Below are 21,847 nucleotides of genomic sequence, written 5' to 3'. Positions count from 1 at the left end.
CAGATTGCAGTAAAGGACTGAGTCTGAGAGGGACACTGGAAAGAGCGGTAGCTCAGCTGATATACTGGCCCCAGACACTCGGCATCTTCCTCTGTCCCTTCTTCCTCCCCCCTGCTGCTTATCCCCTTAGCTGAAGGATCATTTATGATGTGGCGGCATCCCACATAGAGAGAATGCCAGCCTGTGCTGTGCCCAGGTGCCCCTAGGTAGTTTGCCTAGTGGAAGCACCAGACCTGCCCCCCCCCCCCCCCCGCCCACCACCACCACTATTGGAAACATTTTTTTTTTGGGGGGGGAAGTAACTGGTTTTAACAGGCTTCCGCTCCCATTTCTACTCAAATCACCTTGATGATCCAAGCGAATGCCCCCCCACCTTTACCCACAGCCTTCTGGGACATGGCACTTGTCCCACAAGGTGGTGGGGCAATTCACAAAGTGCTGCACTGCTGGCATGTGCACAGTGGGAAGCCAGCTTTGAAGCAGCAAGGAGTCACAGCTGGTTTCATTAGTAAACATGCCAGGGACTCAAAGACCAGCAAAGAACCAGCCCAGGTGAGGACAGCTCTGGATCCCTGGACAGGGAAGTGTCCTTTTATTAAAAGTCAGCAGCTATTATTTGTAGCTGCTGACTTTTAATTTTTTTTTGGAGGGCTGAAATCCTCTATAAGTTATATATTATTAGAAATGCATAAAACACTGCCTACAATCAAAGTTTAAATTTAGATACATTTAGATAAATATTTTATATAGGCAGAAGTTTGTGAACACCTGATTAATACACTTATATAAGCTTGTCAGGCATCCTTTTCTAAAATTATGGGCATTAATATTAAATTGGCCCCCTTTTTGTGGCTTTAGCAGATTCGACTCCACTGAGAAGGCTGCCTACAGGATTCTCATGTATGTGTGTGGAATTTGTTTCCATTCAGTCAAAATATAATTTGTGAATTGATATTGGACAAGACAAAATGGCTTGCAATAGGTGTTTAAGGGCTCTGTGCAGACCACTCAAATTCCTCCAGACCAAATGCATCAAACTATGGTTTTATGGACCTGGCTTTGTGTACCTGAACTCAATCATTCAGAAGGGGTATCCACATACAATTGGCCAAATGGTGCAGTTTGTGAAGATGGAAATGTCCTTCGAAGCTGAACTCCATGTAAGCAGCTAAATGCACAGTGAACAGTTTTACTTGACAAGCTATTCTAGACACCTCTACCAGACAGCACAGATTGGTTCACAGCAAACCCCAGCTTGCTGATTGCACAGTGATCGGCAGTACACCCAGGCATCACTTTGTTCTCAACCTTTGGCAGTATACCTCCTGCCAGCGCAACAGTCCTGATGTACGTAGGATAACAGTAATCTGAGATTTAAGCAAATTAAGGTATTCCTACCAGTTGCATGAATGAATACTTATTTTTAATTAAATACATAACTGATTAATTGGCATTTTTATATGTGGAATTGTATTAAGCGTGGAGTTAAGTTTTAATACTGATTTGCAATAGTTTTTTTACAGCAAATGTTTAACTAATGTTAAAGCAACATGATTATAACCAATAAAAAACAAATCACAAGCATTCTTGCCCAACTATAATTTATGTAAAGAAAACCAGAACACTGCATTCATTATCATGTGTGATATATTTATGGTCTCATCTTGAGCATTTCTGTAAATTCTTTCTGCTTATATAAATAATTTAAATATGTGTGCTTACTTTTATATATGTCCTATGTAAGGCTCATCTAAACACTAGTGATGAATAAAGGTGTTTTATATTATAGGAAGAAACAAATAATAAACAGTGTGATATACTCTTTCATTATGACTAGTTAGATTGGATGATCTGACCCTATCTAATCCTTCCCTACCACTAAGTTTTAATTATCAACACCAGGAATGCGCTTTCATTACCAAAAGTACTAAAGCCCCAATGGGTCTGATAAAATATTTTTACAACATCATTAGATAAATATTAGGTGAAAAACTGCAAAGAGAATTTTACAGGTAACATTGGTATTTGCATTTTCTTACTCGAAGTAAACATTTTTTTAGATAAACAGGTAAAAAAAAAGTTTGTCGTACATAAGAAATATAAGCACATGGGGCAGACATGGTATTTGCTCATTACATATGCAGGCTCTGCTTCCCACTTTGCAGTGTTACACAATGGCTTTACTTTTCTTGTATTTGTATTGTATTTTCAGAATAAAACTTCACTGGTTAAATGGTATCATACGACAAAAAAGTTCTTGTTTGTCCCTTCGAGTAATTTCGGATGATTGCAGTATACTAATGATCAGATTATCCTACGATTGCTTTGAAAGCAGCATTTTTCGTACGATTTTCTGATTGTGTGTACTGGGCTTTACAATGTTTTGATTGAGCTGACTTATTGGAAACAATGCATTTCCTATGTGGATATGTTATCTTAACAAATAAGAGAGACAGAGTAATTGAACCAAACTCTAAATAGATTCCTATAGTGACTAATCTAAATCTCAATTTTTTTCAACTCCATTCATCAAGTATTCCAACACATTATATTTTAAATGAAATCCTAATCTTGTTTGTATTGTTGGATCTGTATTTCTAACCTTCCAAACACATATTCCCTATATATACAGAAAACAGCACGTTTATATATTAACAATACATTCATTGACACCCAAGAAATACATACAGTACTTTGGTGTATGAAAATAGTAGCTGCATATGTGTATCTGAACTGGGCTGTGAAGCATGGTCTTTAAATCTCATCACATAAATACACCCTTTGGTAAGTAACAACAAATTCTATTTCAAATTCATTGCAATAACTGTAACTGCAAGAGCTCCACATAGACTCCCTTACCTATGAAATACAAAAATATTGAAACATGAAGAGTGTGCTTATCGGTGTAGCACACTTCACAGTTCTGTGCAATTAACAATAAATATATATATATACGTATTATTTATCAAACTGCTTTCTCTTGAACTTTCTGAGGTTATGTTTCCTCCAAGTGATATTTTCATCCACAGTGGTTTGGTCATTTGTGTGCTTATGGCAACCTCTGGATGTTAGATGAAAGAGGATATGCTGGTTCAAAGACATCATCCTCCACACCTTCCTCAATTGGTTTCATCTTGGAAGATGCTCTTAAGCAGGGAGAGTGACCTGTCAGTGAGGAAGCACACAGAAGACCATTACAAATGTATTTTTATTTATTTATTTCAGGTACTTATATAGCGCCGTCAATTTTACGCAGCGCTTTACATATATTATACATTCACATCAGTCCCTAACCCTCAAGGGGTGTACAATCTAAGGTCCCTAGCTTACATTCATACATACACATACTAGGGACAATTTAGACAGGATCCAATTCACCTACCAGCATGTCTTTGGAGTGTGGGAGGAAACAAATGATGCAAGCCCAAATGACGTTACTGGTACCATACTAGTGACAACGCTTTCTGTACTTTTCAGAATGTAAAACTGCAAAGCTGATCTACGACACATTCCAGAAGTCTACCAAACACCATAATTTACATGGTGTAACAGAATGTTATGATCTTCCCAATGAGGATGCAGACAGTTGTTTTAACTCCCCCCTTTCCCATACACACACAAATATTTTTATTTTTGGGTGGACTTCTACTTTACCCATCCTGAGAATACCATCTCACACATTTTGAAAAAAATATGTATGGGCTTTGAATATGGCACATCAGAAGATGCTGGTTATGAAGGTTTTTGTGTGTTAGATGGATGGTCTTAGGTAGCTGGTGGATCTACCATGTTCTCCTGTCCAGTTTGACTTTGGGTAGCAGAGATGTTGCATGACATTTACTCAGATTTTCATTCCACACCTTGCAAGGTTATAATGGGTGATTATCAGTATTTGCTACCACAAAGCATAGTGTTTCATATTCCCCAAATATATTGCCGTAAAGCAAGACAAGATATAAGGGGAGATTGTGTTTGTTATATAAGCTTAGCAAACATACAGTTGATATATAAAATCTACACACCCGTTAAAATGTCAGGTTTCTGTGATGTAAAAAAGGAGACAAAGATAAATCATTTCAGAACCTTTTCCACCTTTAATGTAATCTATAAACTGTACAACTCAGGCGAACAACAAACTGAAATATTTTAGATGGAGGGAAGTAAAAAAAAAAAAAAAAATTTAAATAATATGGTTGCATAAGTGTGCACATCCTTAAACTAATACTTTGTTTAAGCAACTTTTGATGTTGTTACAGCACTCAGTCTTTCAGCATGGCACATCTTGACTTGGCAATATTTGCCCACTTTTCCTTGCAGAAACACTCCAAATCTGTCAGAATGTGAGGGCATCTCCTGTGCACAGCTCTCTTCAGATTACCCCACTGAGTTTTGATCGGATTCAGGTCTGGGCTCTGGCTTCACCATTCCGAAACTTTCATCTTCTTCCGGTGAAGCCATTCCTTTATGGATTTAGATGTATGCTTTGGGTCGTTGTCATGATGAAAGATGAAGTTCCTCTTCATGTCCAGCTTTCTAGCAGAAGCCTGAAGGTTTTGTGCCAATATTGACTGATATTTGGAACTGTTCATAATTCCCTCTACCTTGACTAAGGCCCCAGTTCCAGCTGAAGAAAAACAGCCCTAAAGCATGATGCTGCCACCACCATGCTTCACTGTGGGTATGGTGTTCTTATGTGAAGTATTGTTTTTGCGCCAAACATATCTTTTGGAATTATGGCCGAAAAGTTCAACCTTGGTTTCATCAGACTAGAACACATTTTCCCACATGCTTTTGGGAGACGTCAGATGTGTTTTTGCAAAATTTAGGTGGGCTTGGATGTTTTTCTTTGTAAGAAAAGACTTCCGTCTTGCCACTCTACCCCATAGCCTAGACATATGAAGAACATGGGAGATTGTTGTCACATGTACTACACAGACAGTACTTGCCAGATATTCCTGCAGCTCCTTTAATGTTGCTGTAGGCCTCTTGGCAGCCTCCCAGACCAGCTTTCATCAATTTTGGAGGGACGTCTAGTTCTTAGTAATGTCACTTTGTGCCATATTTTCTCCACTTGATGATGACTGTCTTCACTGTGTTCCATGGTATATCTAATGCCTTGGAAATTCTTTTATACCCTTTTCCTGACTGACACCTTTTAACAATGAGATCCCTCTGATGCTTTGAAAGCTCTCTGCGGACCATGGCTTTTGCTGTATAATGCAACTAAGCAAATGTCAGGCAAGACCTACTAGAATAGCTGAACTTTATTTGGGGTTAATCAAAGGCACTTTAAATGATGGCTGGTGTGCACTGACTCCTATTTAACATGATTTTGAATGTGATTGCTTAATTCTGAACACAGCTATATCCCCAGTCATAAGAGGGTGTGCACACTTATGCAACCACATTATTGTAGTTTTTTATGTTTATTTCCCCCCTAAAATATTTCAGTTTTTTTTTCAATTGGGTTGTACAGTTTATAGGTCACATTAAAGGTGGAAAAATTTCTGAAATTATTTATCTTTGTCTCATTTTTTTACATCACAGAAACCGGACATTTTAACAGGGGTGTGTAGACTTGTTATATCCACTGTACTATACATACAATGTCTTTCCCACTTAAAGAACAGGATTACCTGCTATGTGGTGCCTCTGGCAGTTCAGGTAGCTCCATATTCCTAGAAGTCAGGATACCTTTTTTTTCTTTAGAGTCGTTAGACCCTCAAATCTATTTACCATTCTGGCATGTAAATATAAACTCAGCTTTTTGGCTCACTAACCAACAGAAAGGCTTTAGAGATGGAATAGGGTGGGATTAGACTCTCAACTCAGAATGCTGGGTCAATACATCCCTACCAGAGTAACAGACGAATTTCGATCCCTGTATGGCCACATTTATTTATTTATTTATTTCAGGTACTTATATAGATTGAAAAATTGCTCATAAATTAAGGCTACTTTCACACTGATCCATTGCAAAAAAGCGCTAAAAATGCATGTGCTTTTGCCGCATTTTTTGCCGCATTTGCAGTGCATTTTACACAGGATATGTGAATCAAAAACTGCATAAATGCATCTATGTTTTTCCATGGATTTCAATGGGAAGTTGCGTTTTTGGTGTGTGCTTTTTACTGCACCAAACCTGCACCAAAAATGCAGCAAGCAGAATTTTACTAAACACAGTGGACCCGTGAGTGGGAAATTGCAAATGACATATTTCTTTATTAATATTGGCCTCATAAATGTTTAAGAATGCTTCCAAGCCTTGGTTAAAGGGCTATATGAGGACAAAGTCTGATTGCCTTAAATAACAAAAGGAATGTGACTATATAGACAAGTCAGCCCACTCTCCTTCTAGGAATGTGCCATTTTCCTTAGAAGGTCATCATGTTGTTTGCAGTGGGGGGCTGCACATTCCCGACATACAAGTCCAGTATATAACACACAACTAGTCTGGAAATATTTAACCTCAAGCCAGAGCTTGCAATCACGCATGCGTCTGTGATTACCTATGCCATGCCATCATGGGTGGACTCCGTGGTGAAACAACATCTTTTGTTAAGTATTCTTGTTATGTTATCTTTATCTGTATCTGTCATTACTTGTAATAAATGTTATATTTATAAGTATTTGTGTGATTTCTCTTTGCACATATAGAATACAACCCCAGAACCATAACAAAACAACCCACAACGGATCAGTGTGAAGATTTCCATAGGATTACATGGTTTTTCTTCCATTTTTTTTATTCAACAGCTGAAGAAAAACAGATCAGTGTGAAAGCAGCCGTAAAGAAAAACTCGCCAAGTTTATCAAGTTTAGAGCTGCATATTTCCCAGCAGTATTATGTAGTCTTGGGTTGTGTTAGCAATTACATCTGCCATCCTGTGGAACAGGAAACCCTATACAGAGGGGCCGGTCTAGTACTATACAGATAGGACATTTTTGTTTAAACCGGTCAACTCATTTAATGCAATTGAAGTCATCCAGTCAAGAAAGATAAAAGACTTTGGTACTATTTTGTCATGTTATGAAAATCTCTTAAAAATACATCCAAATGACTACATAATTAATAGATTAAAAAAACACAGCATCTTTTTGCTGAAATTAAATTTTTTTTTGTTAACACGCATACATGACTACATGCAGAACATGCAATTAATACATTTTTGAAACATGCAATATGGATGACAACGTATGAACTTGTACTCCTAGATTGTAAGCTCCAAGGAGCAGGGCCCTCCTTTCCCTCTTGTATTGAAATGTATTGTTGCTGTATTGCCTCCCGTTATATTGTAAAGCGCTGAGAAAACTGTTGGTGCTATATAAATCCTGTATAATAATAATTAATGATGAAAGTGTCACAGTATATTACAGGCAATGTAGAGAAATTGTCAAGTGTTTGTGAGAACACTCCATTGTAGTAATTCAGACAAATAACGATTACAGATACAGTATCACAGGATATAGGATAGCACACAGACAGGCATGTTATAAGATCCTAGTATCAAACAATCCAACTTCCTGCAGGGCATACCAATATTTCACAAATAGTCACACACACACTCATCCTGTAGATTATCCTGATTTAGGTGGCTTGGAAAGTACACCAGCATTTTGTCCTCTGGCAGCAAAGCATCCTCCTCATTTTCTGCCAATGCTGGTACCTATGTAGGATTTATCATCCCATTCCGTTCTCAGGTATTTATCATTCCATTCCGTTCTCAGGTACTGTATGAAAGTGCCATGCTTTGGTCCTCATGTATGAAAGTGCCATTTCTTGTGACTTGGACTTTATTCATCTAGGGAAACTGTAGTGCTACATACGTGTATGAAGTGTAATATCACACTCTAAACTTGTTCAGCACACTGGGTGAGAGGTATAGCTAATAAATATTTTTTTTTTTTTGGCTACCAAATAGGAGGGTCTATTTTTTCAAATTGATAAGTAAATTACTACTGTTAGGTACCAGGTGTGAAAAGTTGCTTGAAAGATGTGTATCAATACAATCCAACTGACAAAGTCATGTGTACCTATTTGGACATACATAAAATTGCATTATATGCACTATTTATGCAATCTGATGTTAGCAGACACAGAGATTAGAAGATAATAATTAAGGGCTTGAAAGCTAAAGTAATAAATGATCAAAGCATTGCCCATGAAATGCTGACTAGCCAGCAAAGCAGAGAATAGTTAAAACAACACTGTCCACCTGAAAATTCTTGAGCACTCAAAGACGCTGAAACCAGGGTATGTCAAAATGCACATGTCAACTCTGGCTCTCACAATTGAGGGATTGGCTCATGTCTCTTGCTTCACAATCTTTATTACTGATTTTTCAGCATTAAAGCGGTTTTAAAAAGGTAAATAATTTTTTTTTCTAAAATAAAAGAAATGGTATTCCACACATTCCTTTAGGGGCACACCTGCGAGCGAGCTCCCAAACAGGACTGTGTACATCTATAGGCACACACACAGCGTTGCTCAGCCCTACCCCCCCCCCCCCCCCCCCCGATGGCTCCTGCTTCTGCCTCTGTGTCCTGTGAGGAGAGGAACACAGACGGGCACAGCGCTAGATCAAGACAGGACTGCGGTAAGTATTTAAGGAGATGAAGGATGATACAATTACCTGGACATTTTTTACCTTAATGCAGGGAATGCATTAAAATAAAAAAAATTCCTGCCTTCAGAATCACTTTAAGGGCAGGCTCCGCAACCAATAGTATAGAACAGATGGTGGGAGGTCACCCAAATCACCCAGTCACCCAAAGTTCCAGGATGTTGATCCAGGATGTTGGTAGATGAAATGCTGGGGATCAAGTTACTTGCAACCACAGGGTTCCAGGACTTTTCCCCAGCATAACAGGCTAGCATCTATTGTACGGATCTTCCAGAAGAAAAGAAGGGGAGACAGTACCAAATGAACTACTCTGTCCAGGGACTGAAATGAATTGTGCCATGAAGGAGGCCAACATGAAACAAAGGACAACGAGTTGGGTGACTCCTGGACTAGAAAGTATGAGCCTGAGATCAGAGAATTTGATGTCTCCCCTGATGTAACCTTGGTTTACACCTGAGGTGCAGATGGAAGGCCGAATGGTAGAGTCACAAACAAAAAGTGCAGGGGACCCACAGTAAAGTGCAGGGATTGCTGTGCACTGGAAATGTGGGGGCATGCGGGTATATGTGTTTGATGTTTACAGAAGCCAGAAAAACACCTTGGTGAAAAGAGGCAATGACAGACCTGGTGGATTCCATGCAGAATTTATGAGCTCGAATGAAGACTTTCACTTCCTTGAAATTCAAGATGAGGCTAATGCCCCTCTTGGGTTTGGGGTCTTTGAACAGATTAGAGTAACACCCCTGAAACCTTTCTGAAACAGGAACTGCAGTAGTGACACCTCGATCTAGAAGCCCAGAGAAGGCTACATGAAGATCTACAAATCTGTGCAGCAACGCAGGAAGTTTTGCTGTGAGAAACCAAGGAGGGGGCTGGGAGTGAAACTCTAGAATGTAGCCCCTTGAAACCACCATCTATCTTCAAGCATCTGAGATGTAAGCAGTCCAAGTGTCCACAAAGTCTAACAGACATCCCAATACTTCAGGAAGGTTTTCCTGATGGTTTAGAAGGCTTAGAGTCCCAGATCTTGTGGGTGGACTGGGAGCCAATCTTTTAACTTGCAGGTTGTGAGGGTGGTATAATAAAAATAACTTTTCTTAACTCTCAGGGAGGGATAAGCCTTTCCAGACTGTGTCTTAGGCCTCTTTGGCTGATGAAGATGGATTCTCCTACCACAAGTAGCATCCTTGATAATGGTATCCTGACTATATCTGAAAAGAAATTGGTTTTCTAATACCAAGTGGCATAATTTTACCAGTGTCCTCCGCATGTGTACTGATATGAAATCATGTGGGAGATGAGATGGGAAACCTCCAGCAGCCCATCACAGCTATAGCTTAAAGCAACAATCATTTTCTCCAAACATTCCATGACCAATGGATAAAAAGCAATACTGTCAAGATACACTTCTAGTAGACTTAGACTAATAAGCCAGAGTTTGCAGAGTGTGCAGAGTCACAGCTAGGACAAGCAGAAGAGCAGGACCTGCCATAAAGAATTTAGCTCTCGAGAGCGCTTCATTACAGCCTATACTATGGGTCCTTTAAGACAGATGCATCCTCCACTGTTATGGTTATTTCTTATGTTGGGACACTGCTAGACCCACGGTGGGTGCAGATCACTTTTTAACAAAGCCTCTCTAAATAGGTACAAGGCTAATAGGGGGAGCAAACATCTGGTCAGGGTGTTTCCAGTCTCTGTGAATGAAGAATCGAAACAGCAGCCCAGAAAGTCATTGTGGTCTTTAGGAGCTCTAAAGGACTGGGAATAGAACTTGTAGAAGCAACAGGCATGGTGTGTACTGCACCAGAAAGAGCAGAAATGGTCTCTTTTGATTTAGTAAGCTCCTCCGGTAAGGACTGGGGTAACTCAAAATCAGATCTCAGCCTCAGTGGCTGATGAAGCAGAGGCTGCTAAGGCCATGGCAGTTCAGATACAGAATCAGCAGGGCAAGAATACCTGTGGCCTCTGGAGTCAAAGTAAAAAAAATAAGTAAGTTATTTGAACCTGGAAAGTACTACGTAGCTAACTTTTTAATGGAACAGTGTCTGTAAAGTTGCCCCAAAATGTCCATCCCAGTTAGTTGCAAGACACCAGACCTTGCATTGATGTGGACATGAGCCTTGAAGGAAAATGCTAGAAAGGGTTATTCAGGGCTGGCGTACGGTTTGCCAGTGTTCAATCCCCTTGTAGGTGAACCTGAAGGTGAAATATTTCCTGTGTCCCTCAATATACACTATATTGCCAAAAGTATTTGGACACTCCTCTAAATCATTGGATTCAGGTGTTCCAATCACCTCCATGGCCACAGTTGAATAAAATCAAGCACTTAAGCATGCAGACTGCTTCTACAAACATTTGTGAAAGAATGGGTCGCTCTCAGGAGCTCAGTGAATTCAAGCATGGTACCATGATAGGTTGCCAACTGAGCAATAAGTCCATCCGTGAAATTTCCTTGCTACTAAATATTCCATGGTCAAATGTTAGTAGTAATAAAACAAAGTGGAAGCAACTGGGAACAACAGCAACTCAGCCATGAAGTGGTAGGCCACGTAAAATGACAGAGCAGGGTCAGTGCATGCTGAAGTGCACAGTGGGCAAAAGTCACCAACTGTCTGCAGAGTCAATAGCGAAAGACCTCTAAACATCATGTGGCCTTCAGATTAGTACAACAACAGTGCCCAAAGAGCTTCATCCAAGCCTTACATCACTAACTGCAATGCAAAGTGTCGTATGCAGTGGTGTAAAGCATGCCACCACTGGACTCTAGAGCAGTGGAGATGTGTTCTCTGGAGTGACAAATCACGCTTATCTGTCTGGAAATCCGATGGACGTGTCTGGGTTTGGCAGTTGCCAGGAGAACAGCACTTACCTTACTGCATTGTGCCAGATGTAAAGTTTGGTGGTGGGGGAGGGAGTATGGTGTGAGGTTGTCTGTCAGGGGTTGGGCTTGGCCCCTTAGTTCCAGTGAAGGGAACTCTTAAGGTGTCAGCATACCAAGACATTTTGGACAATTTCATGTTCCCAACTTTGTGGGAAAAGTTTTGGGATGGCCTCTTCCTATTCCAGCATGACTGAGCATCAGTGCACAAAGCAAGGTCCATAAAGACATGGATGAACGAGTTTGGGGTGGAAGAACTTGACTTGCCTGCACAGAGTCCTGAGCTCAACCCAATAGAACACCTTTGGGATGAATTAGAGTGGAGACTGCGAGCCAGGCCTTCTCGTCTGACATCAGTGCCTGACCTCACAAATGCACTTCTGGAAGAATGTTCAAACATTCCCATAGACACACTCCTAAACCTTGTGGACAGCCTTCCCAGAAGAGCTGAAGCTGTTAAAGCTGCAAAGGGTGGGCCAACTCAATATTGAACCCTACAGACTAAGACTGGGATGCCATTAAATTTAAGGTGTGTGTAAAGGCAGGCATCACAATACTTTTTGCAATATAGTGTACAATAAAGAAAAAATAATTGGTTAAGGTATAGATCTTGCCTCCATATTCAAACACTAACTTATGTCTATTGCCTGTTTATTTCCTGGCAGATTTAAGAGTAGTGAAGCTTATCATGGCAACAGAGAAACGTAAGAATGACTGAACTGCCTATCCTAGCAAAATCACTAGGCAGTAAATCATTAGTAAGCACATTATGCTTAAAACTGCTCTGACAAGCAATCTTTTATACTTTTTATATAAGCATCGCCATGCTGTAAAATGTTATCTAAACGCCATGTTTCAACTCCTTATCTGCTGATTTGCAAGGCCAAATATAAAATCATATTGAAAAACTGAAATTTATTTTCCAGATGGCCACCTTAGTTACAACATAACCAGTCAGGCAGGAAATATTTACTCATATTACATAAACAGCACTAAGCAGTATAGATTTTACTCCATCACCAATGGTTCAGTCAATACACCATTAATTCTATGTTACTCTAGATATCAATATGTTAAATTAAAGTCAATACTGGTAATATCTTTTATAGGAAGTCATAAAGCTGTTTAGTTAGCTTATGCTAGGGTTGCAACCAACAAAAACCAAATCTGCATATGTTTTCTATATATTAATTACAGAATAGGTTTGAAAAAACAAAACTGACATTTGGAAATTCAATCACAACCTTCTCTTCTGCTTCATTTGTTGACGGAATGCACAAAATACCAAAAAGGAGATAAAAAAAAATCTTTAGGACCAAAAAGATTTCAAAGGATCTTCACCACAGTGCAACCAACAGATACTGGACCCAAAAGTTAACATGCTTTTTCTCTGAGAACAAGGTATTCCAGCTTCCTCCTATACTCCTAGTTTATTTAGCACCTGTCAAAACTGGCCCCAGTATGTGTGTTTGAATGTGAGTCAGGGACCTTAGATTGTAAAGGACCAATATAAATCTACAGTATGTAGCACTTGCGTAAATTGTTTTCTCTATATAAATGCTTGAAATAATATTGCTGTCCCCGCAGCATCCTGTGTGTACTGCATTCTCTGTTGTCTAGTAGACCATATATTTCTTCAGAATGCAGTATTAAAATAGGAAATAAAGTTCATATTCTTCCATTTCAGTATAGGAGAGGAGACTGGATAACTGTGCTAGACTGAAGGTAAGGCTGGAGTTCAGCTTTAGAATGTTGATGTCAGTTCTTCAAATAGATTATCAATGAGCAAACCGTACACTTTTATTTCTGTTTAAGGCTTTTAACCATAAATGAAGACAGTAGTCTAATCCTATTAAAACATTTGACAAATGAAGAAAAAATGGTAAAATATTCACTCTGTAGGAGGCGAAAGTGATATACGAAATACAGTAATTATGATCAATATGACAAAATGCAATCAAGATCACATCTAAAAGGAAACTTCACAGTATGATGAAATAATTTGAACATGCACTGAAAATGAATGAACTACATGTATATGAATGAACAGAACCCATTATTCTGTGAGCAAATAAAAATAGATTTTGGTCTTTCTGGTTATATAGGACACAGCATAAGATATGTGATGTACAAAAGCAAAATGCAAACCACAGGCCAGTTATCTTTTATATTTAATTTTGAAGCACTTTTTTCTTTTGAGAAGGCATATTGCTGCACTACTACCCCAGTACTATTTTTGTAAAATTGATAGTACATTTGCAAAGGTTGAGAGAGTTGCATGATTAACAAAATTGCTAGGTTGGTTAATGAATAACAAATGAAAATATGAGTCTAACTCTTGCGTTTTGGTTTGAATTTTAAAGAATGAAATCATCTAGCAGCCTAAAACCAAGGAAAAAAACATGCACCCAAAATGGGATATATGTTTAGTTTGTGAAGAATTGCACCAGTAAATGCAACATCTGCATTTATTACCACCCACTAGCATTGGCCTTAAATTATCAGAGCCTTGACCAAGTACTACATCAATTTATTGAATGAATGGCCGTTTTTGGCCACCCTTTAAGAAAACTAACAACAAGAGAAATATGAGGGGTGACCTGCATATGAAAATGGTAGTTGCTAGCTGTTTGCTGACCTCAGTACTTTAAATCACTGACCCGAAGCAAAGTATTCAGAAAAGCAAAATAAAAGCAAAGTCAGGACACCTTTTATTCATTCTTCTTCCTGATTAGTGGCTAATAAAGCACTAAAGAAAGCAGGTCAGCATTATAAGCAGGCAAAAACCATTTTTGGAGGAAGTTGTTACCAATGGCAGCCTCTACTTTTCTTGCATGATAGTTTACTTTTATAGCAGATCTCCAGCCAAAAAGTATTAATAAGTAAAAAACAAAATCAGCTTTTGCTGCAACTTTCATCTTGATTCCAGAGCACTGTTCCATAGTGCTTTTTTTCTGTCACAAGATGTACTCACACTTATAGCAGGGATTATTCAATCCCCTTCCACTGAGCCCAGGTCATCCTGTCATTGGAAAGTGAAAGAAGAAGCGGGGAGGTGATGAGCTCACTTCTCTTTCATTCTCCTTTCTCTTCCTATCAGCATGTTTCTTGTCAGCAAATGAACTGATTAGCTCCTTGTACAGCTTATTCCTCTCACACTCCAGCTCTGCTGTACAGGAGACTGCAAGAGGCTGATTGCAGGCCAAATTCATATACTTACATTGCTTTCATCGACATATTATTGATTACTGAGCCACATTAAATTTATATATTTTATATCTGCCTAGGGGTCAGCTTTTATCTGTCTTTTTACCTCCAACAAAACATTGACATATAAAAAATGTTAGAAGTACCATACAATTGATTTTTAAAATTAAATCAGAGTTCCACTCACTCTGTATCAAAATAAAGGTCAGCAGCTATAAAAACTGTAGCTGCTGACTTTTAAAAAACAGCCACTCATCTGTCCCACGATTCCGCATTGCCCCCGCCGCAGCCAGTTTCACCGGCCGTCCTGTATTCCAGGCACTGGCATCTTCAATGTGAGCACCAGGCTTTGACAGCTTGCAGCTTCACAGCTAGGTGCCCACTGTACATGAGCGAGTAGCGCTGCGCTTCCCGAATGGCCCGTTGCCTTCTGGGACCTGTCACGTGTCCCACAAGACTTCGGGGAGGGAGGGTAGGAGGACAACTTCCACTTACGATTGCCTAGGTGATCGCAGCGGAAGTGGGAGCTGGTACTTGTCAAATTCAGGTACCTGTTCCCCCCCCCCGCTCCCCAAAGGTGCCAATCCTTAATGGGGAGCGAGGGACCAATCTTTAAAGTGGAACTTCCCATTTTGGGTGGAACTCTGCTTTAAGTCATTTGATTATGTTATTCCTATTTTAAAAACATACAGCCTAGTACTGGGATTGTTTCAATGACTCAAATGTAAACCAGTCACATTATATCTGAAAGACAGTTGCTTTTCAAATCAAAAGCCACAAGGATGTATTGTGTGATCTATATACCTTTAATGGCAGGGGATGAGGCGTGATGTCTCTGAAAGTTTCTAACTTCAGTGCACAAATGTACAGAATTCCTTCTATTTTATTGGATTGTGCATTATATTTTATTGATAGTACCTGATAAATCAAGGAAGTTGGCTTCAGAAGAATAATGATAAGGTAATGCATGTTGATTATGGGTAAAGATTGGTAAAGAATGGAACTGCAGATTAAGGGTTCGTGCACATGGACATTTATAGGCATTTTATATGCCCAGCAGAAATTTCCCAAGTCTGGGAAGCCGCAGGTGCCACATACCTGCCATACAAAATTACTGTATGCAACTGTAGTCTTATAAATCCTTGCATGTGTGTATGGCATATCCCCAGAACACAAGTCTTCGGTGTTTGGAGATATGCCATACATGCATGCCAGGGTAAAAATCAATGCAAGAAAGCAACTGAGATTACAAGGGTGTGGCCACATACAGCCATTCACTTGTATATCAGACTTTTTGCAGCACCTGTGGCTCCTTGGATGCTCGAAAGCATTGGAAAATTTGTGCTAGGTATATGAAATGCCTACACATGTCCTTGTGCATTAACCTTAAAGACTTGCTTAGCAACTGAAGATTCTTATGGTTTGCTCAACCCTGTACAATATTTTGGACAAAAACTGTAAGAACCTGCAAAGAAATATCTTAATTTAAGGAAAGTATAAAACAATAAAAATAAAATCAAAGCAGTAGTTATTTAATATATAATGCTGAAAGGCACAATAAATGCTGACTAGTTTCAGTTATTACTCCATGTTAATTTAAGAAGCAAAGAAACATTTGAATGCAAAATGTAATGCAATGTTTTTAACAGTCTGATAAGAATCTACACAAATATTCATTTGGTAGAAAGGAAGCAAAAACATAGTACACCAGCACTAAAAGTTCTTTTACTTTGTTCCAGCAGCACAGAAGCACAAAACAATCAAGCTCCAATTTCACAAAGCACTGTTCGGACCATGTCTAGCCTTTTATCAAGCTAGGAGCAAATTAATATTTTCAAAGACCTGGGTGTGGTTATACTGCGTTTTTGCATGCTTGAGGTTCCTCCAAGTTGCCTAACGGGGTTCCATTGTGGCATCAGTCGCTGACTGAGCTGTATGTTCCAACAGCACAAGTACTTTTGTTAGCAAGGCACATAATGTCACACGAATAATTTGTTTGTGATTATAGCACGTATATGTACAAAACTTGCATAGGAATAAGTAATAGTTATGTTTCCCCATAAAAACAGGTCTGGTCCATTCTTATACTGTCTGTCATTATTCACCAACACATTTGAATGGGTTGCTGTGGGGTGATGCACAGACAGCTCATATCTAGACACTTTGTAAATGAGGTTAAGGTGCTAAGATTAATTCAAAGTCTAAATAGTGTGGACATTGAAGATGGTGGGTAGATGACCTGCAAAAGTGACAGGTGGTGAGGTATCAGCCCTGCATTGCTTGGATTCTCCTTACCACCACTACATTCCACTCCTATTAATGCTGTGATGTGAGCACCTACACAACCAAATCATTGCCTGAATCTGTCATAATGTTTGCCATTATCTAAATTAATGCATCATCATTCTAAGATCATCCTGAAACGTTTCTTAATAAAATGATAAGAAACACGATTCATGCAGACAATAGGAGTGTGTGCCTTTTATTGTTATGGATTAGTGAGATGTAAAAGAGTGAAAGATGTCACAAGAAGAGACATGTAAGAGTTAGTGTGCATTATATTACCCTCCCTGGTGGTATTCCCAAGTGTAGCTCGAGGTTATCAGTGATAAAAGCGGTAACCCCGAGCTCCAGAATCCCTGTTTCACTTACCTTGTCCTTCGTTCCCGAGATGTCCCCCCTACAGCGTCCCCGGCCATCTCATCTGTCATCTGTCTTCCGGGTTCCGGTCCCTGCGAGCGTCGGGACGCACAGGGGGCCAGGACAGGCGGGAAATTTTTACATTTTAAAAAGTGACATTCACGAAATACACTAAAATCACATAGTAAAACATTACTGTTTCAAAGCATTTCACATACATTTTGTCCCTAGTGCTTTGTCCTGCGCCCTGCCTGCATTTTTACCATTCTTTCTGCCTGGAAACTGAGAAATGTCCATGGCATCCAAAAAACATCCCTTTATGTCAAAAGCAGTTTTAGACCAGCTAGAGAACAGCGATAGTAAATCAGAACCACTTGCAGAATTGAGTGGTAATTCGTGGGGAAATTCGTCATCAGACACTGAAACCGATTTTGCGACTAAGCTCAGTGATGTGTGAACTTGGCGCTCTATTTCAATTTTCAGTGCTTTTTGTTTGATTACATTATTGAATTACATTTATTATTATATTATTATTTTTTATGATTATTTATTATATTATAATTTATGATTTCGGGTTTCAAATTTTATCATACCCGGGATGTTAACTAGACTCTTGTTCGGACAGATTTCAATGAGTTATTCCTACAAATTACAGGCCTACAATAAAAAACGACATATTTCCATTCAAAAAAAGTGCCGCTTTGAGCACAGAAATATTGATATATTCATACCACTAGGGAGGTTAACATACATGTTAAACAGTAAACTTAAATGAATAGCTTTGGGATAGATAATGATTACCAGAAGGAAACGTAATTTATATAAAACACACATAAAATATTCAAAGTCACCAAAAGCTTTAACATTTCCAATGCAATCAATTAGCTCAATTCTCAATCATCCACAAGAGGTCAACAAGCCAGAACGCTGTGGAGTGGATGATTGATTTATAAACATTTGCACAGTAAAATTATTGCATTAGTTCAAGAAGTACATGATTATGAAACACATCCCAGCAAACAGCATTTAAGAATTGCCTATTAGTACCTTGTGAGCGGTTCTTTTTATTTTTTAATATGTAGTTATCAACAGAAAACATCATGCGCCACACGACCCATTCCGTAAGAATTATAGAACTCTTGGTGGTTATTCCCTTAACGTAAAAGCAGATGGTTAGTTTTTCTTAGTCAAACACTTTGCATCAATTAATTTCCAAACTGTTTATAATAACGATGAAAGGCAAACTAGTTATTAGGGTTAGCAGTTCAAAAAGCAACAGCTGAGGTAGAGTGTCGTAGCCTGCAACAACCGGTCTCAAGTTGGAAACAGAATAACTTTGTTAAGATGCAGTGGATTATTTCACTTTGTTCACATCTCTTTGACTTACGGTAATTAGTCAACTTTTCTTTACATACAACTTCTATGCTATAAAATTGTGTGTATATATTCTGAAACTGATTGTTGCTGCCCCAATGACCTGGGCCTTGTGAAACAATATATGGTATTGTTGATGGTGAGTTACAGGATATGACAGGCTATTTATCTGAGACATTTATAGTCACATTTAAAATATAATGTTAATGATAGATTGGGTGAGGGTTAAAAAAATTCAAATAAATGGGATAAAAAAGAAACAGGTCCAATAAAGTAAAATGTATACCCTTAAACAAACTTATTAAGTTACCTACATTTTTATAGACAGTACAGTCCATAAATACTCTAAAGCATGCTTTAAAATTGATAGCTCTTTAACTTTCATAAGTAAGACGCTCTTTAAATGTCATGCCATGCATCAAATGCTGCTTACATTTTTACCAACCTTAAATGTTATGCCAAAGCTATTTTAACTAGAATCTACTAAATTAGCGCACATTTCTGGAGCTGTGAGAATAGAATGCCATGATCGTGTACTCACTTTGGAAAAATCTAGGTCACAAAAGAACCTTTATAGTCTTGCATTTTCCTAGCAAAGATACACTAACAATGGCTTTCAAGCTGCATAATAATTCTTAAGATAAGCAGTTACTTGATACATGACCATGTGTTCCTCACACTAAAAAAGACAGATGCTGACATGCAGATTCCTTTATGGTCTTGCTTGGAAACTTACGCAGAGAAGAAGCAGTTGAGGTTCCCCGCAGAAAGTTATGCAGACCATCTTCACTGTCACTTGTGCTGGCCATGCTGTTTCTCATCTGCATTACAGACAGCTGAGAGCACAGACTGGGCTGCCTGTCCATTTTCTTTGCCACCTAAACAGAAGCAGAAAACATTTTCAGTGAACTGTACTTTCCAGGCACAAACTGAATTACTGTGATATATATAGGAAATATAGCACTCTATACAATAGCTAGTATAACCTTGTTTTTATTCCCTGTGTAAAAGAATCAGCCTGTGCTGGTTTAAGAAATAATTGAGTCCCTGGAAAAAATTTAATTACTAGGACCCTCTCTTTATAGATATTAATATCTGAGAAAAGAGTGGAGTTTCAATGAATGTCAATGGGCAGCATGAGTTGCAAACAAATGGTCATATTGTGAAAACTATCAGGACTATGGCTTAGCCGTGGACATATTTAGTGGCAGCAGGGATAGCTGAACGTTTTGATATAAGATTTGTGTAGGTGGGCTTGAAAATGAGGGAGTGATGGCAGTTTAGAAATCATGTCCTGATTTTTCAGCTCACACTCTAGCTTTTGTCACCTCCCACTCTAGTTTTGAACATTCCGCCATTCATTCCTATGGGACCAATTTCACCAAACACCGATATTTCGTGAACCATTCGGCGAAACGTTCCACAAAGTAATAGCACACCAATCAGGAACAATCCGCACGTTTCCGTATATTACTGTCAATGTAGTGTAAAAACTGTGGGAGGAGTTAGGGTGGTAAATTTGGCTATAATAATAAGAATATATATGTGAAATAACAGTAAGTGGTCTTGCCATGCAAGAACACTTAATCATAATAATAATAATAATAAAAACATTTTTTACCTTAATGCTGGGAGTACATTATTTAAAAAATGTTTAGGCTCTATAAAAAGAAAAATGTAAAACGTTTTATAATATTATTTAAAACCTAAATAACCTAGTAAGTATACTTATCAGCACTCTGTTTAGTTTATGAACACCACCTTTACATCTGCTTTAAAAGTCAATTGCACTTTTGGCCCTATGCAATTCACTGGGAAATCAAACCTTGTTGGACCGCTGGAGGCCTTCATGAGTACGGATTTCCCATAGAAATAAATTGGGTCAGAATGTGTGTTCATTAAGAGCAAGACCAGGGAGCGACATATTCAGTGGTCAGGGCTGCACAGTGAAGATCCCTGAATCAAGCAGTGATTCAGTAAGTATTTCAGTTACTGAGCACTCAGGCAGTGGGGGAAATTTTATAAAGGACTATCAAATGTATTTTTGGTCCAGGTGAACACAAATAAATCAACACGTGGTTACAAACAAGATATAAAAAAGTTGATCTAATTGAAGATGTGCTTTCCTTAGTACTGATCTATAAAAGAAAACCTGCATGCAGCAACTTAAACATGTCAGCATAGCTGTTTTAAAGTGCAAGTTCAGTTTTACCAACATAGTTTGCTGAACCTAACTACCAGCCAGGGTTCCCTTTCTGTTTAAACAACATAATTCAAAACTACATTTAAAAGAAGTCTCTTAAAATCCTCTGCAGCCTATGATGGCTCAGTTCCAAGTTATTGTAAGGATGGAGCAGCTGTTGGGACCTCCCCCCCCTTAGTGCCATAGGAAGGAGCAGTCCTGTTCTTTCGGCTACACATGCCCAGGGTAGACTCTCTCCTGTCGCAGCCACTGTGCAACAGGATGGGAGCCATCACAGGCCACAGAAAATATTAGAAATCTTCTTTTAAATCTAGTTTTGGACTTCATTTTCTAAACAGAAAAATAGTCCATGTTGGTAAGCACACTATGATGCTATGGGACAGCATACCAGCTTTTATTTCTAAAGCTGAATATACATACCTAAAAGCATTCTACAATGTGATAAGGCCTTGCTTGTGTCATTCAAATAAATGTAAATAGTCTTCTCAAACCAGTATAAGAAATATTCAACACAACCTTACCTTGTCACTTAATGTGGGGTCATTCAGGGAGTATAGCTTATTTGTAATGTCTCTCCCAATCAAATACTTAAATATCTCATAAAGGAATGGTTCAGACTCCAGAAAATATGTTAGTCTCTCCCGAGACCAGCACAGAAATACGCAATTATCATCTGCTGTGATTGTCACCTAAGATAAGTAAAAAGGGGGAAAAAAGTCCCATTACTTTGAAAAAAAAGTAAAGGATCTAGATTCAGTTAAATGTATTTCATAGGAAGATACTGTATGTAATTTCAATAGCCACACATTGACTTTTATATAGTCTAAACTAGATTCACTGTGAAAATAATTTCACAATGTGTTGCTGTTACTCAGTGGCAGACTGGGACTCTAGTCCCAATGGAGAAAGTTACTATAG

At 38.7% G+C, this 21,847-nt stretch overlaps 1 protein-coding gene across 2 annotated transcripts in view; it reads right to left on the bottom strand.

The window, feature by feature from the left end:
* Positions 1-1,584: 1,584 nt before the first annotated feature.
* The window catches only part of POPDC1 (popeye domain cAMP effector 1), a 100,625-nt gene continuing 80,362 nt past the window's right edge, over positions 1,585-21,847 (bottom strand). The window contains exons 6-9 of one of the 2 annotated variants that reach the window (XM_089665112.1): positions 21,451-21,618; positions 19,463-19,604; positions 18,400-18,505; positions 1,585-3,165 (exon numbers count right to left, since the gene is read on the bottom strand). In XM_089665112.1, the coding sequence (XP_089521238.1) occupies positions 18,438-18,505; positions 19,463-19,604; positions 21,451-21,618 (378 nt within the window). In that variant the 3' untranslated portion in view covers positions 1,585-3,165; positions 18,400-18,437. The remainder of the gene's footprint in view (positions 3,166-18,399; positions 18,506-19,462; positions 19,605-21,450; positions 21,619-21,847) is intronic. The other variant, XM_089665106.1, reaches the window with a different exon arrangement.

This window comes from Staurois parvus, unplaced genomic scaffold (genome assembly GCF_062004578.1).
Source record: "Staurois parvus isolate SC_StPar_1 unplaced genomic scaffold, SC_StPar_1.0 ptg000048l, whole genome shotgun sequence".
Taxonomy (NCBI): domain Eukaryota; kingdom Metazoa; phylum Chordata; class Amphibia; order Anura; family Ranidae; genus Staurois; species Staurois parvus.
Note: the sequence above shows the minus strand (reverse complement) of the source record. Positions and strands in the feature narration are given on the sequence as shown.